General features: G+C 56.1%; 1 protein-coding gene across 1 annotated transcript in view; it reads right to left on the reverse strand.

Annotated features, from left to right (window-relative positions):
- The window catches only part of CFAP99 (cilia and flagella associated protein 99), a 34,932-nt gene that overhangs the window by 2,129 nt on the left and 16,825 nt on the right, over window positions 1–15,978 (reverse strand). The window contains exons 3-14 of the mRNA XM_032856209.1: window positions 14,865–15,009; window positions 14,036–14,130; window positions 12,389–12,501; window positions 11,097–11,274; window positions 9,583–9,663; window positions 9,368–9,442; window positions 8,257–8,328; window positions 7,998–8,086; window positions 7,155–7,359; window positions 1,407–1,548; window positions 1,085–1,236; window positions 25–230 (exon numbers count right to left, since the gene is read on the reverse strand). Of these exons, the coding sequence (XP_032712100.1) occupies window positions 25–230; window positions 1,085–1,236; window positions 1,407–1,548; window positions 7,155–7,359; window positions 7,998–8,086; window positions 8,257–8,328; window positions 9,368–9,442; window positions 9,583–9,663; window positions 11,097–11,274; window positions 12,389–12,501; window positions 14,036–14,130; window positions 14,865–15,009 (1,553 nt within the window). The remainder of the gene's footprint in view (window positions 1–24; window positions 231–1,084; window positions 1,237–1,406; window positions 1,549–7,154; window positions 7,360–7,997; window positions 8,087–8,256; window positions 8,329–9,367; window positions 9,443–9,582; window positions 9,664–11,096; window positions 11,275–12,388; window positions 12,502–14,035; window positions 14,131–14,864; window positions 15,010–15,978) is intronic.

Raw genomic sequence — 15,978 nt, forward strand, 5'->3', positions numbered from 1 at the left:
GCCCGGAGGACCAGCGGTACCTACCTCAGGGCTGCAGACCTGCCCATGGCCGCTCGGCACAGCGAGATCTGCTCCACCCTATTCTGCAGTTCCTGGCTTCTCGCGCGCTTGCCCTGGATGATCTGATCTCGCTTCTCTTCCTCCTCTCGCCGCTGGCTCTCCTTGAGCAGGGCCAGCCGCTCTCGAAGCTCCACCACAGACATCTCCCCTTCCAGGCCATACCCAGGGATCTGCGGGGTGAAGGGGAGAACCGAAACGGGGTTCCAGGCCCGTGCCTAGACTGCACAGCTGTCTGCTGTGCCCTGACTGGTCCCCTGCCCCGGAGCTGGTGTCCCTCCCCCATGTTCCATCAGTCTGGCCCCTGTGCCCAGGAGACCTCTTCCCTCTGCTCAGTAGCAGCTGTGTAACATGTCTGCCACTCAGCCTCTCCAGCCTGGGCCCCGCTCTTGTGACTGCACAGCTCAGCTGAGTGCCCTGTAGGCCCCACTGTTGTGGGAGGGCCCAAACGGAGCTCACTGCCTCTCCCCAAGCTCACTGCTGTGTCCCCAAGCCAGATCCTGGGGGCCTGAGCAGAGTGCCCTCTGGACTTCCCGTGCGTCCCCGGATCGGGCCAGGTTCACAGACCAGCAGCCGTGGCCCTTCTGGGCCTGCTCCCGCCTCACCAGATGCCAGCCTGGCTTCTCCCGGTGCCTCTCACACAGGCTTCTGGGCCCCAGTGCTCTCTTCTCAGCCTCCCTGCCTCCAGCCTTTGTGTACCTGCACTCCCCCTACACTGTGCTTTCCACCCGGGCCAGGGAGTCCTGAGACCTCCTTCAACAGGAAGCCCGTCTTGTGAAGCCTAACTAGCCCACTCCCAGGATCCCTGGCCTCTGGTCGCCAGAGGTTGCAGAGGTCTCACCTACAGGACCATGAACCCTTGGGCCCGCCCTAGGCAGGTCAACCATAGCATTCAGTACCGGGTGCACTTCAGCTCAGGGCCAGACCCCCACTGGTCTCGGGGGGGACTTATGGACACGCCCTCCCATGGCCATGCTAGGCGCAGCAGGACATGGGGAGGCTCCGCTAGGACCTGCCCTGTCCTCACCTGGGTCAGGTCCACGAGCTTGCCCTTGCGCATAGGCTGGGTCTCCAGGGCTCGAAGTTGGGAGATGAGCTCACAGCGCCGCTTCTGCTCCTCCTTGGCTGTCTCTGCGCTGCGCTGCAGCAGCTCCCGGCTCTCCTCCATCACCTCCTGAACTTTGGGGCCAAGCAGGGTGCCAAGGGGGTCGGAGGGGGGTTGCCCCACCCCAGCCTTCCCTGGAGGGCATTGAGGCTCTCGCCGACCACGGTGGCTCCCTTGGGGCTGGAAGCCAGCTGGGGGTTGCAGAGCTGGGCTCAGCCTTGTGGTACCTCGCCCCTCGCCGTACCTGTCTGCCTCCGGTCCTTCAGGAGCTTCATCTGCACCAGCTTGACGTTCTTCTGCGCCTCTGTCACCTGCTCCACCAGCTCCTTCATGGACTTTTCCTCCTGGAGGCGCCTCTCAGCGCACTGCTGCAGCAGCTCCGCCGTCTGCTCGGACAACCAACCCGGCACGGTCAGAGCCAGAGGTGACCCCCGGAGCAGGCCTGTGTCTCCCGCTCTGTCCCTGCCCCAGGAAAGGCATGAGGTCCAGGGAACAGAACCAGCCCCTGACCCCCAGTCACCTTGGAAGCCGAATCTAAGCTCCTCAGCTCCTGGGAGTCCCCTGGAGGTCAGGGGAGTTTCCACCTCATCTCCTCCCTTCCTCCACTATGGTCCTGGGGAAACCAAGTCAGAGCCACTGGGTTTGCCCCAAAGCCCACCTACCCCTGGATGCCAGGTGAGAGAGATGGGTTCTCATTGGTTGGAAGCCCTAGGGAGCACAGGACTTGCCAGCCCTCCGGGCAGCCTCAGGCTCCTGTCCTATGAGCCCCCAGGCACTCACCCCCCTCTCTTCTTTCTCACAGTGCCTCGTTAGGGCAGAGTCTTAAACAACAGGACAGGGGGCGGTTTTGCCACTTGGATGCACGTGACTGGCACCCTCCTGTGTGTCCAGGGACTTCTCGCCTTTTTTGCTCCATTCTGCATTCATTTGCCTTGCACTGGCTTATTTTTGCAGCTGTATGTTTTGGGGACTATATCACAAAGCTTTCATCCATTCTACTGTGGATGGACATTCAGATTGCTTCTGGCTTGGTGCTATGGTGAATAATTCAGAACACTGTTTTTAGTCCTCAAGACACTGCAAGGCACAGTGTGGGGTTTACACCTCCTGTCACTGGCCCAGGGTGGCCATGGAGCGAGCCAACTCCCAGCTCCGGCTGCCTGTGCAATGGGGAGCTCATCTTTAGCCGCACAGTAAGATGGAGTCAGCCTGCAGGCAGCTTGGACTTCAGAAGTGCTCACACGGCAGAAGGACAGAGGGCAGGCAGAGGGATACAGGAACCCACCTGGAAGAGCTTCCAAAAGCCAAAGCTTGCAGCAAATACTGTCCCATTGGGTGATAACACAAAGTGTAAAACAACTATGCATGAGTCCCCACTGAAAGAAGTAATCGAATGAATAAGTGAGGGAGAGGAGAGGAGTCCTCCGTGCAGAGGAATTCTCTGTAGGCACCGCTTTCTGAGTGTGGGCTTTGCTTAACAGACCCCCTTCTATGGAGTATCGAATGGTGGGGGAGATGATGGCAGCGGAGAGAACGGCAGGCACGACCTTGACCAGGGGACCAAGGTCAACATCCCAGTGATGAGTCTGTTGAAAGCAGATGCCCTTGAGAGCATGTGATAAGAAGAGCACTTCGCCCCTGCAGTCTTGCTTCCAAAACCCACCGCCCCAGTCTCACCATGAGAAGAATATCAGACACATTCCCGCCAAGGGGCAGTCCACAGAATACCTGACCAGCTCTCCTCCAAACTGTCAAGGTCATCAAAAACAAGATAAGTATTAGAAACCGTCACAGCCAAGAAGAATAGGAGACATGACCTTTAAATGTAATGTGGGGTCCTGGGATAAGAAAAGGGCATTTGTGAGGGGGAAAATGAGCTGAAATCTTAAGGAAGTGTGGAGTTCAGTGAAGAGTCATGTACCAGTGTTGATTACTTAGCTGTGACAAATATCCCATGGTGCATTGGGCCAGTGTCCCCCCAATTCACATCTACCTGGAACATCAGAATGTGATCTTATGTCCAAGTAGGTGAGGATGCAAAGATGCAAGGAAGGACCCTCCCCGAGGAGCTTAGCAGAGAGCGTGGCCCCACTGCCACCTTCCTTGACCTTGGACCTGGGTCCTCCGGGACTGTGATCTGAGCCCTCCACACTGTGGGGCTTTGTTGTGGCAGCCCTAGAGATGTGCTGTGGTGTTGGAAGATGTCACCAGCAGGACAGCTGGGTGGGAGGACACAGAAACACCCTGCACTATCTTGGCAACTTTTCTGTAACTCTTAAAACCTTTCCAAAATAAAAAGCGTATTTTAAAAAGTGCTTTCAAAAACTTGGTAATAAGTGGGAAAATGCTCGTGTGGAAATAGGAGACGAAAAGGGGCAGGCTACTGAAATCTGCGAGGGGTCTTACATCATGTGAGTAAACTATGGACAAAGACTGAGAGAACTGTGGTCGAGGAGGCCTGCCCAGCAGGGTCCCCAGGCCTCCAGTTGAGCCGCATCTGGGGATAGCACAGACACAGCTGGGAGGGAGGAGAAGAAGCAGTGTGTCCTGGCTTTCCCTGCAACAAGGGGATGGGCAGCATAGGACCAAGCACAAGACCGAAGCTTGGGAGGAAGACACACAGGATTTGGAGCACCTGGGTGACTCAGTCAGTTAAGTGTCTGCCTTCAGCTCAGGTCATGATCCCGGGATCCTGGGATCTCTAGCAAGACTTGCAGAAGAAAAGTAAAAAGGCACAAACCTACCAATATCAAGAATGAAAGAAGTTACATTACTATAGATCCTATAGACACTAAAAAAAGGATGATAATAAGATATTATAAACAACTCTATATGCATAAATTTGACAACTTAATGAAATGGGCAAATTCCTTAAAAAAACACAAATGACCACAACTTACTTACCCGTTATGAAGCAGATCATTTGCAGAGCTCTGTAACTTTTGTGGAAATTAAATTTGTAATTTGAAAGCTTTCAAAAAACAAATCCCCAGGCTTTGATGGATTTCAGCAGAGAATTTTGCAAAATATGAAAGAATTGACACCAATTCTATACAATCTCCCCCAGAAAATAAAAGAGAAGTGAATACCTCCAAATTCATCTTATGAAGCTGGTATGACCCTGATACTGAGACCAGACAAAGTACAAGGAAGAAAACCACAGACTAACATCCTACATGAAACTGTATGCAGAAACAGTTGATCAAAATAAAAATAGTGGCAAATAGAATCAGCATGTGGACAAAGAATTAGATCCCATAACCAAGTGGGGTTTATGGTAGAGATGAGAAGCTGGTTCAATATTTGAAACTCCATCATGTGACGAAGAAATAATCACTTTATCATGAATCTATTACTTTCACAGCCCAAAGAAGAAAAGTACATGGTCATATCCATTGATGCAGAAAAGCATTTGATTAAATTCAGCACATTTTCATAATAAAAACTTGTGGAACTTCATCAACTTGATGGAGAGTATGTCCACAAAAACTTACATCCAACATCAGTAATTCACAGTGAAAGACTGATTTCCCCTGATATTATGAACTAGACACAAATGTATGCTCTTATTCTTAGCTGGTACGGTCCTGGAAGTTCTAGCCAGTGCAATAAGCCAGAAGAGCAAACAATAGAAATGCAGGTCAGAAATAAAGACACGAACGGTTCTTTACAGATGGCATGATGGTCTACATAGAAAATCCCAAGGAATCTACAACAAAATTCATTGTTTGTTCTAAAAACTTAATAAGGGAGGTCAGCAAGGTCACAAGATATAAGATCAATTCACGAAAGTCAATTACATTTTAATACATGGACACCAGAATTAAAAGTACAATATCACTTAAAATTTCTCAAAAAAGTAAAAGAAATACTTAAGCACAAATCTAATAGAATTATGTACAGGACTTGGATGCTAAAAACTAGACGAAAGAAAAGATTTAAGTAAATGGAGAGACATAGTGTGTTCATGAATTGGAAGATTGAAATGGTTTGCCATGAAAGTGGATCCAGATCTCAGACCGTGTACCAGAATAATCTTCGAGTGGATTTGAGATCTAGACGTAAAAATTAAACACAAATACTAGAGAACACATGGCAGTAAGAACAAGAATGAACTATTGGGACTACATCAGACTAAAAGATTTCAGCACAGCACAACCAACCAAATGAAAAGGCCACATATGCAGTGGGAGAAAGCATTTGCAAACCGTATATCCCATAAAGGGTTAACATCCAAAAATACACAAGGTACTCATATAACTCAATAACAAAAAAAAAAAAAAAAGAAAAGAAAAAGAAAAAAGCCAAATACCCTGATTAAAAAATGGGCAGAGAACATGAACATGCCCACCTGTCAGGACGGCTGTCATAACACAGTCAAAAGACAGCAAGCATCGGGGAGAATGCAGAGGAAAGGGGACCCTCGGGCCCTTCGGTGGGGGTGCAAATTGGTGCAGCCATTACAGAAAACAGTATTTTAACTTTTCCTCAAAAAATTAAAAATAGAATTATCAGTTTTAAAAAAAAAAGATTCTATTTATTTGAGAGACAGAGAGTCGGGGGAGGGAGAGAAAATCTGAAGCAGACGACGTGCTGAGCCACAGAGCCCGACATGGGGCTTGATCTCACCATGCTGAGTTAGTGACCTGAGCTGAAATCAAGAGTCGGACGCCTCACCGACTGAGCCCCGCCGGCGCCCCTGTCCCATCACACACTTTAAACATATGAGTCTCACTCGTCAATCACGTCTCAGTAAAGCTGTGAGAAAATGGACAAAACCCACAAAGAGGTGGTTCATAGAAGTCACAGAAATGGGTGTTAATACACGAAAACATGCTCAGCCCCACACCTCACAAATGACAGGCACGTCAGCCCTGCGTCGAGATGCCATGTCGCAGCCACAGGTTCGGGACAAATCTCTGACGTCAGTACAGTGTACTGGTCCTGGGGGCCCAGCCCCTCGCACACCACCTGCAGCAGGCAATGCGGCCTCTCTGATGAGACCGCGTGGCCCGGACAACGTGGAGACGGCCACACAGCAAAAGCCCTGTGTTCTGTTACTTCCTGACTTAGCGACATCCCCTCGAGTTCACCTTGAGGGTCTCCCTTCTCTGACCCCAGAAGCTTGCTCGGAGGCCACACTGATGTCGTGTGGAAGGGAAGAAGGAGGGAAGAAGTGTGTGTGGGCAAGTGAATACATTTGCTTCGAAGGAATCACAAGAGATTGTCCAGAAATTAAGGGAAATAAGCTGAGGGAGTAGGTGGAAAGGGGTGCCGAAGAAGGGACGTTTCTCTGAGTCTATTGTTCATACCGTTTTGACTTCGTATTTGCAAGAAAGGAAACTAAAAAGGAAGGAGAAGCAAACCCTGACATCTAACAGAAACAGACACAGACAAGTTCATCAGAAAGGCATTCAGGTGACGGCAGGTCCTCAGGGACACATGTCTGAGGATGGGGGGCTGAGTCAGGCCATGGAGCCCATGCCACTCGGAGGCCATCTGTAAGGAACAGGCTTTTGGGGAAACACAGGTGGGGGTCCCCACCAAGGTGGCCTGTCCAAGCAGGAGGACGACCCCAGATTGATACGTCTACAGCTTTGGACATGGTAACGTGGAGGCCCACAGATCCTCCTACGGGAGTGGACACCAGATGCCAAAGTGCCACGTGTTGGCTTTCTGGAAGTTTCCGCCAGAACTTCAGGTCTTCCTTCAGTGTGGATGTGAGGGCCAAGTGACTCTGCTGGTGGGGGCAGAGGTGTCTGGGCCAGAAGAACTGGCCCGACAGTGCACTCAGAGAGCCTGGTGGTGTCTCAGTGGGAGGGACAAACCACACACACGATGGGGCTTGGGAGAAAATGACCCAGGGTGTGCCTGCAGGTGCAACCCAGGAGCGGCCAGGACCCCGGCTCTGGACAGCCCACCAGCTTCCGGGAGTCAGACAGGCCCGCTGGCCGGCCCCAGGTCCCCAGTGGCCCCTGAAAGGCTGAGTCACCTCCTCCTTCTTCTGGTTGGCCTTCTGCTTGTTCTCCTGTGTGACGTGCTGCCGGGCCAGGATGGCCTCCTCACGGCTCAGCTTGCCCAGCAGCCGCCGGCACTCGCCTGCAGTCAGCTCCTCCTCCCGGTCCTTTGCCTGCATCTTCTTTTGCCACTCGAGGAACTCAGAGAAGTCCCCGGCCCCGTCCACAAGCTGATCCACCCTGGGGAAAGGGGGCAAGAGGTAGGGCTTGGGTTCCCCCCCCCCAGGTCAGGATGTGTGCTGGCTACCGCCAGGATACCACGGGCACCCCTGGGGACAGTGGCCCTCACAGGTGCAGGGAGCTCTTCGCCCAACACCCACCACATCACCCACCCGCCTGCTGTCCACCTGTCCCTGTCCTGTGCATCCAGCCTTCAGCCACTTGTTTGTCTACTCACTGGACTGTTGACCTTCCCCTCGTCCACCGTCTGTCTGTCAGCCATCCCTCTGTCCACTTGTCTATCCTCTCATCCATCTGGGTGACCACCCAAACTCCCACCCACAGCCCAGCCTGTGGGGTAAGCACAGGGGCTCTGCTGTGCTGGTGGTCTGCGGGGGGAGAGGAGCATCAGGACAGGGTCTGAGAAGGAGGCGACTCATGAGAGAGGTTTGGGCTGGGCTAGCTTTCTGCTAAGTCCCCTTCTGTCCCGTCCATCTCCCTCACTGAGATGGATTCTCTTCCTTGGATATAGCTGTGACCCCAACACCAGCTGGCTTGCGGACCCCACCAAAGCACCACAATTACTGGGCCCCGTCTTCTCCCAGAAGAGCCCTGCCCTGCCCCTCCTCTGCAGGGGGATAAGGAGCAGCCACCCCCACCTCTGCAGCTCTTTCTCCACCTGCCGCTGGTACAGAGACCCTTCTCGGAGGATGGCAGCTGTGTTCAGCTTGACCGGGACCTCACTGGGCTGCAGGAGAGAGGACAGTGAGGGGAGACTCAGGGCAGCAAGCACCCCCTTGCCCTCCACACTTTCCCTTGCCTCCGAGCCCCTGGGCACAAAACAGGCCAGGAGGTGGGTGTCCAGGGACTGGGGACCAGTGCCTGTGCCCACCTGGACCAATCAGGAGCACCCCTCACCTTGTAGAAGGTCAGCTTTGAGGTCTTCATGATTTGGGGCATGAGCCGGAGCTGCAGCTTCTTCTTAGAGGCCTGGAGAAGTCAGCACCTGGTAGCTGTGCCTGCCATGGGTCCTTAAATGCACCCTGGGCAGGTGATGGGCCCTGCACCCCGGGAGGGCCAGCACTCTCCTCTCTGTCCCAAGTCCAGCTGCCCACCATGTGTTCCCAGCCCGCCCAGGCATGTGTCCCCCAGGGCAGCACCTCTGTCCTCCAGTGCCCTCTCCAGCCTCTCTAGGGTGTTGGACCTCCCAGATGGGGACAGGGAAAGAGTGGGCCTGCCAGGCCTGGGGGCAGCGGTTCCCAGTCAGGGGAGCTTGGCCCCTAGGCCTTGGGACCCATCCCCCCAGCTGCTCCCCAGGGCTGGCTTCCATGACCTTTCCTGGCAGCCCCCCAAGTTTGCTATCCACCTGCTTCAGCTGCTCTGTGGCTTCCCAGGACGGGCCCCACAGCCCCAGTGTGCAGAGCCATGGGTCAAAGGGCACCCCCCAGGAACCCAGCTATCACCCCCCCTCCCCTGCCTGCCCCAGGTACTTATGGGGACCACAGCACCTCCGTGAGGCTCAGCGGGCACAGGGGTCTGGGGGCACGGTGAGGAGGGCAGGGAGGGCCCAGCTCCTAGCAGCCACCAAGAACAGGTCTTCCTTGTCCTGCTCACTTTACTTTTCCCTTATTGACAAACATACCGGGAGTTTTGTTATTCCTATAGAAGTAGTAAGTACTCAGAATGGAAATCTGGGGACACCCAGAGAGTGCCGAGGACATGCTCCCACAGAGGTCTGGAGGGGTGTCTGCACCTGCACCCTCAGGCTGCACTCAGCTTGGCTCTGGGATGGGGAAGGAGTGGGAGCAGCACCATACCAGCGTCCCAGCCAGGAGTAGGGCCCCTGGGAGCACCATCCCATTCCCAGCCCTGGGGAGCACTTTCCCAGCCATGTGGGGAGCCTGTCCCTCTGTGAACTGCTGGAGGGGCTAAAGGAGGGGTTCACAGTGTGGCCGCTGACAGGGCATGGGGAGCAATGTTCTCGTGCCACCGTGAAGACTGGCCCAGGGTGTGCTGGGCTGGGGGTTACCTGCATCGGAGGCTCCCCCTGGGACCGGGGCACTGCACACCGCATCTCCTCAATGTTTGCCTGCAGCAGCAGCTCCTGCAAACAGCCCCATGTGGCTCTGGCCCCAGTGGCTACCAGTCGAGGGCACTCTCCCTCCGCCTTCCCCTCCCCAACCCTCTATACAGACCACCCCCCAGAGGGCTCTAGGAAGGCAGGTCTCAGGGCAAGCTCCTTGCCTCGGCCTTCCAGCGATTAAACCTCTTGGCCATCTCCAACAGCTGCTGCTCCTTGGGTGGCTGGTAGGTGCTCCTGGGGACCTGGTGGGATGGCGGGAGAGGAGCCTGCGGTCAGCGGCTACAGTCTTGAGGGGAGCGTAGAGGTGCCGGGCCATGGCCAGCTGGCTAAGGGTGCGGGAGGGGCAGGGCTAGAAGGGAAGCTGCTGAGCTCTGATTGGGATTCCTTGGGTGCTGGTGAGGGGAGGGAGGGAAGGGAAGGACGTCAGGCCTGCAGCAAGAAGGAAGGTGGCCGAGCCTAGTGCCCAGGCCCAAGAGACAATGGAGGAGCAGGCAGGTGACTGGGTGGCCAGCAGACAAGGGAGGAGGCCGGGAGGGGCAGTTGAGGCCAGGAGAGTGTCACAGAGCCCAGGAAAGTGAGTGTCCTGGAGCCCAGGGAAGGGAAGGGAAGGGACCTGAGAAGTCTCCATTGGGTCTGGTCACAGGGAACCTCACAAGCCTGCAGGGGGCAGTGTCCGTGGGGGGGTGGGGCAGGGACAGCCCAAAAAGCCCTGTGCTGCAGACCCTCACTCCTGGCCCTCTGCCCTGTGTGTCTAAGGAGCATCCAACTACTGGAGGGACCTGACACAGGTGAGGGGTTTACAGAAAGCTTCTCTGCGCAGACAAGCTGCAGTGACCTAAGGGTGGTGGAAGTGGGCTGGGATCCTGGGGTCCCCCAGCACCACCCCCTTACCCTCCACACATTCCTCAACTCTGTGAGGAAACCAGATTTGTTCCAGGAAGCTGAGTCATACAGGTGCTTGGGGCAGGGACCACCGCACCCTGATCAGGGGATCCGCTCAAGGGGAGGCATGCCACCTGAGCGGGTCGTGGAGTTCTTGGCCCTACATGTCCTCTCATGGCCTGGATGGTTCACTACAATGATGGACGTTTGCCCAAAGACGACGGGGACCCGCAGAAGCACAGCTAGAATGCTGATCCAACCAGAGGCAGCCAGTTCTCTGCAGTCTAACCCAGAAAGAGCTTTTTCCTGTTATTTGCAATACAAAACATCCTGACTGGCAGGATGTGTCAGCAAGATAGGGAGAGGGAGAAGAGAGGGAGGGGATGAGGTCTAGGCAGAGGGGACAGATGTGCAAAGGTGCTGGGACGGGGCAGGCCGATCTGACTGGGGTCACACAGATAGATGTTATTGCCGGCCTGTGGCCTGGAGAGCACAGAAGAGAATCTGGGGATTCATGTTGCACTGTGTGTGATGTAACGGGGAGGGAGAGGTATCCTGCAACAGGCTGCAAGTCCCCAGTCCAGAGGAGCCTGAGCCCCGTGGTCCCCCAGCCTCATTTCACATCCCTGACCAGAGCTCAGTATGTGGAGCCCAGGAATCTACCAGGCAGGCTCTGGATTGGCAGGAGGGGTCATCAAACACTCTTAGTCTGGACCAGAGTGCCCTCGGCCCTGGGGAGAGCCAGCCAGCCCCTGGCTCACAGCCTGTGCCCACAGCAAATGCCTACACTTACTGGTTTTGACTTGGCCACGACAGGGACTGGCTCGGGGACCGGAATGGCGCGGGGCCGGGGGACAGTCAGGTTGAACTCCTTGGGCTCTGTGACCCTGGCCTTGGTCTTTGAACGAGGGAGCTGATTGGCCATCACTTCCTCCAGCTGGTGGATCAGCTCCTGGACCTCCGGCTGCCATCTTGAAGGCAAAGGTGGGAGCAGCCACTTACGGCCACTTGCAAAGCAGGTCAATGAGGGCGTGGTCCTTGGGATCCAAAGGATGCCCCCAAGCGCCCGGAGTCTACCTCGGGGTGGGGTGATAATGGCTCCAACGTTGGCACTGTACCAGCCCCTCCCAGAATCACACAGCAGGTGGGGAAGCAGGGTCCGAAGCCCTGCGTTCCCAAGCCATGCTGGTGAGCGAGTGAATGGGGAGCTGGAGGGACGGGGCCAGAGTGATCCTCACTGCGGGGGCCCAGCGATCTGAAGAGGAGCAGCAGTGGGGATGTGAAGCTAATCTGGGCCAGCACATGGCCCAGGGGACAGAGGCCAGGACAAGCTGGAGAGTGCTGGAAAGTTCTTGGAGCTGTGCTGTTGGTGACAGCTGGAGAAGGGGCTCCAGGGGTGGGGCGGGGGTGTCCCGGAGCAAGGTTTGGGCAGGGCATTGCCCATACCACCAGCCTGACCTATGGGGCTCCCCTGAGGGCAGGCATCATGCCTTGGATAGCTCCTGCCCCAGCTTGAGGACCGCAGCCCCCAGAGGAAAGAAGAGCCTGTCCGAGGGCCAACAGGGAGTGGGGTCTCCCCAGGTCTAGGAACAGTAGGACTGCATGGGGCTGGGGGCAGGGGTCAGGGTACCCTGGAAGCAGACTGACCCAGAGGTAGCTCTCAGGCCCTGCAGCCCGAGCGCCTGCTGGCAGCCCTGTGGATGGACGGTGAATCCAGCCTGGCTGGGACTGAGGACTCTGAGGCCTTTCTTCCGGGGCAGGGTAGCTCCAGGGACACCCCACGGCCCCAGGGCCAGTTTCCTTCCCACAGGACTTCTGCCTCCCCTGGACTGTACCTAAGGTGGTCTGCTTGTCCCAAACAGTCTCTCAGGCCCCAAGAAGACAAGGTGGAGCCCCCCCCCCAGGCCCTATCAGAAGGGAAGCAATGGGGGGCAGCTTTACCCTGCCCCCCATGCTTGTCCTTCTGAGGGTCGTCGCCTGCACCTATGAAACCAGTATCTGCCCAAGCCTGTCAGGGTACATGGGGACAGGCAGTGAGGGTGGCTTTGTGGGGTGGGCTGCAGGGAGGCCCCCAGCATGGCCCACCTCATCAGGGGGTCGATCCAGTTCTCTCTCACATGGGCGGTCTCATAGATGAGGCTCCACTCATCCCTGATCCATGAGCACAGGTTTAAGGGGTTGAAGAAGAACCCGAGGAACTAAGGGAGAAACAGGAACCACTGGGGGTGGTCCTGGGCCCCAACCCCCCAACCTGGGCCCCAACCCCCCCATGTCCCCTCCCACAGAAAGCCAGCGTCCAGAGGGTGGGTGCGGCTAACATACCATGAGAGGAGACCTAGGCAGGAAGCCCTTCAGGACAGACCCTCTCTCCCCATAACAGAGACAGATGTCTAACCCCTGCCCTCTGGACTCTGGGGAGCTGCCCCTCACCGTACGGGCTTCTGCACATGGTATCTGGGAATTTGGGGCAGCCCACCCCAGTCCTGTAGCATGCCCCGGCCAAGCAGGGCCCACCCCTGCTGGTGGGGAGCCTGTGCTTGAGCCAGCTGCCCAGGACCTGCACGGCCCACCCCCCACTTTTTTCTTTTTTTAAAGATTTTATTTATTTATTTGACAGAGATAGAGAGAGAGATCACAAGTAGGCAGAGAGGCAGGCAGAGAGAGAGGGGGAAGCAGTCTCCCCGCTGAGCAGAGAGCTCCATATGGGGCTTGATCCCAGGACCCTGAGATCATGACCTGAGCTGAAAGCAGAGGCTTTAACCCACTGAGCTACCCAGGGGCCCCGCACCCCCCACTTCTGGAGAGTTCTTGGTAGAGACAGACGGACAGTGGTCTGCCTCCCCCACCCCCACCCCGTTGGCTCCAGAATTCAAGAACGGAGTTGCCCTGTTTTCTGCATTCTGCCTCTGCTCGCCCAGGACAGTGATGGTGATGGGCCCCAGGAGCGAGCTACCCTCAAGGGATTGAGGATGTGTGCCCTGGGATGGCTCGGACCCCGCCGCAGCAGGAATTTCCAGCGGCTGGGGGCTCCTAACGGCTGCTTTCCAGTCACAGCCCTCAAGTGTAACAGTACTGGTTCTAGAAGGCACAGCACAGTTTAGCTTCTCAGGGGAGGCTGGCCATCTTGGGTAGCTGGAGGCTTTTGTAGAGCTGGCTGGCTGTCGCTTGGGGAGGCCGTGGCCGCAGGAGGAGCTGTCTGCCCTGCTGAGATGAAGCTCAGGCCCTAGCCCTTGGTGAAGGGATTGCCACGCCCTGCTGGGGGGCTTCTCTGTCAGGGGGTCCTCCAAGCTGAAGCCACACTCCAGCTTGGAGGGCCTTGTATAGTCAGGGGACCACTCCAGACCACTCAAGTCAGGCTCCGCAAAACCAGCTGGAAGGGGAGGCCACATGCTGCAGTCCCCAGGGAGAGCTTCAAGTGGACAAGGAAATAGGACGTCTCTGTCTGGTCACTGCTCACTGCACTGTGAGCGGTGGGCCTTGGGGACAGGTCACTTACTGGGGGCAGGCCAGGCAGCACAAGAGTCGTGTGTCGGCATTGGCGTTTGGCTCAGGTTGTGATCTCGGGGTCCCAGGATCAAGTCCCACATCAGGCTCCCTGCTCAGCGGGGAGCCTGCTTCTCCCTCTGCCTGCTTCTCCCCCTGCTTGTGTGCGTGCGCGCTCTCTCTCTCAGTCAAATAAACAAAATCTTAAAAGAACAAGGCGGAGACATAGGGTGTGTGGAGGGGCCGCACCTTGTGCATTTTGTCCACGGGCTGGGCCCTCACGATGTCACAGAAGAGCTGAAAGCCAAGCTCCTGCAGCTGGAACATGGCCAGGTAGCAGATCACTAAGGAGACAGGGCTGGTGAGCGTGGGGCCGATCCTGGGGGGTCCCCCTCCCGCCCCCCAGCACTGGATCTTGGGGAAGTCAGCCAGAGGCCAGGGCCTGACAGGTGCACCACAGGCCCCAGGCCCCACCACTGTCAGGGCAGCTGCTCCACCTGGCAGCCCGGGAAAATGACAGGATGACAGGATTGCAAAAATGAGGTCGTGTAGAAGTAAAATCATTTTGGATTTTTGTTTGTTAATTCTGAGAGACCAAGTAGCCTCGAACCAACTGGAACTTGAACTCCCTGGGCCAGGTGAGGGCCGTCCGAGGGACTGTTGGTTACACCAACAGGTAGGTGGGGCAGCGATGCGCAGTGGACTCGACCGGAGTGTCGTGGGTGTGGGCAGGGCCCAGGAGCCAGCTCCGGACCTGACCTCTGGCCACCAAGCTCAGCCCCCCAGTACCCCTCAGTCCCCATGCCCTGTCCCCTGGGACAGGAGCCCTGTGCTCTTCAGTAGGCCCAGAGTCTGTGTCTGTGTCTGTCAGGTGGACCCTGGCCTGTGCATTCACGGGCATCCCTGAAGACCCAGTGAGTTGAGGGCCCATGGGAGACCCCAGAAAGCAGGAGTGCCGTGGAAACAGCAGGAACCTGAGGAGGGTCCGTGCACTCCAACTTCCCCAGGTCATCACTGCTGCTGCAAGTCTGGGGCCCTTGTCACAAGGGCTGCAGTCCTGGCCCGCAGGGACACCTACCCTGGAAGAGGCTGTAGTCGGCCCGTGGGCACAACCAGCCGGCCCGCACGTAGAAGGCGTCCACCACCACGGCCAGCAGCTTCCGGTACTCGAGGCACCCAGACAGCAGCTCCAAAATGAATGCCTGCTTCTGGGGGCTCAGGGTCTAGGAGAGAAATAGTGGGAGGGGGCCACGGGCCAGGGCCAGGAGCCCTTCCGTGCAGGGGAAGAGCTCAGCCAGGGTACCGCCCCCATAGCTGTGGGCAGAGCCTCCCACCCAGCGGGTCCGCCCACCTCAGGATGGGGCCAGAGAAAGAAATAAACATGGATGGGCGCCTGGGTGGCTCAGTGGGTTAGGCCGCTGCCTTCAGCTCGGGTCATGGTCTTGGGGTCCTGGGATCGAGTCCCGCATCGGGCTCTCTGCTCGGCAGGGAGCCTGCTTCCCTCTCTCTCTCTCTCTCTCTCTGCCTGCCTTTCCATCTACTTGTGATCTCTCTCTGTCAAATGGATAAATAAAATCTTAAAAAAAAATAAAAAAAAAAAAAGAAAGAAACATGGAAATGATGCATTAAAACGAATGCCCCAAAAGGACAAATGTGTGATTTCACGAATGGGAGGTCCCTGGAGAAGTCAGACTCCCAAGACAGAAAAGCAGGATGCTGGGGGCTGGGGGCAGGGATGGGCAGCTGGGGCTTCATGGGGACGGTTTCTGTTGGACGGGTGGGGACTGCTGCGGAAGGTGAAGATACTTAATGCTGATGAACCTTGTATTTAACATGGTTAAGACAGTGAAGTCTGCCTTACGTGTGTCTCACCACAATAAGAAAGATGAAGAAGCTCTTGTAAAGGTTAAAAAAGTAACCCCCAGAGAAATAAGAAAATGGTAAGGCAGCCTCTGGGGAACTCGTTGGGTATGCAGACCAGGCAGGAATTACCAGTAAAGGAGGCAGAGGAGACAGACTGTACCTGGTGGGAGGTCACACTGGGGAGACTGCAACATCTGGGGGTTGGTAACCTGTATTTGCATGCGCTTATTCAAAAAAGGAATTGAGCTTTTGAAAATAAGAAGAATGAAAAAGGACATCCAGGACTGCCCGCATGGCTGCACAGAGGCCTGGCATGGGGGAGGGGAGCA

Source organism: Lontra canadensis, unplaced genomic scaffold (genome assembly GCF_010015895.1).
Source record: "Lontra canadensis isolate GAN:19392208 unplaced genomic scaffold, GSC_riverotter_1.0 scaffold1, whole genome shotgun sequence".
Lineage (NCBI taxonomy): Eukaryota > Metazoa > Chordata > Mammalia > Carnivora > Mustelidae > Lontra > Lontra canadensis.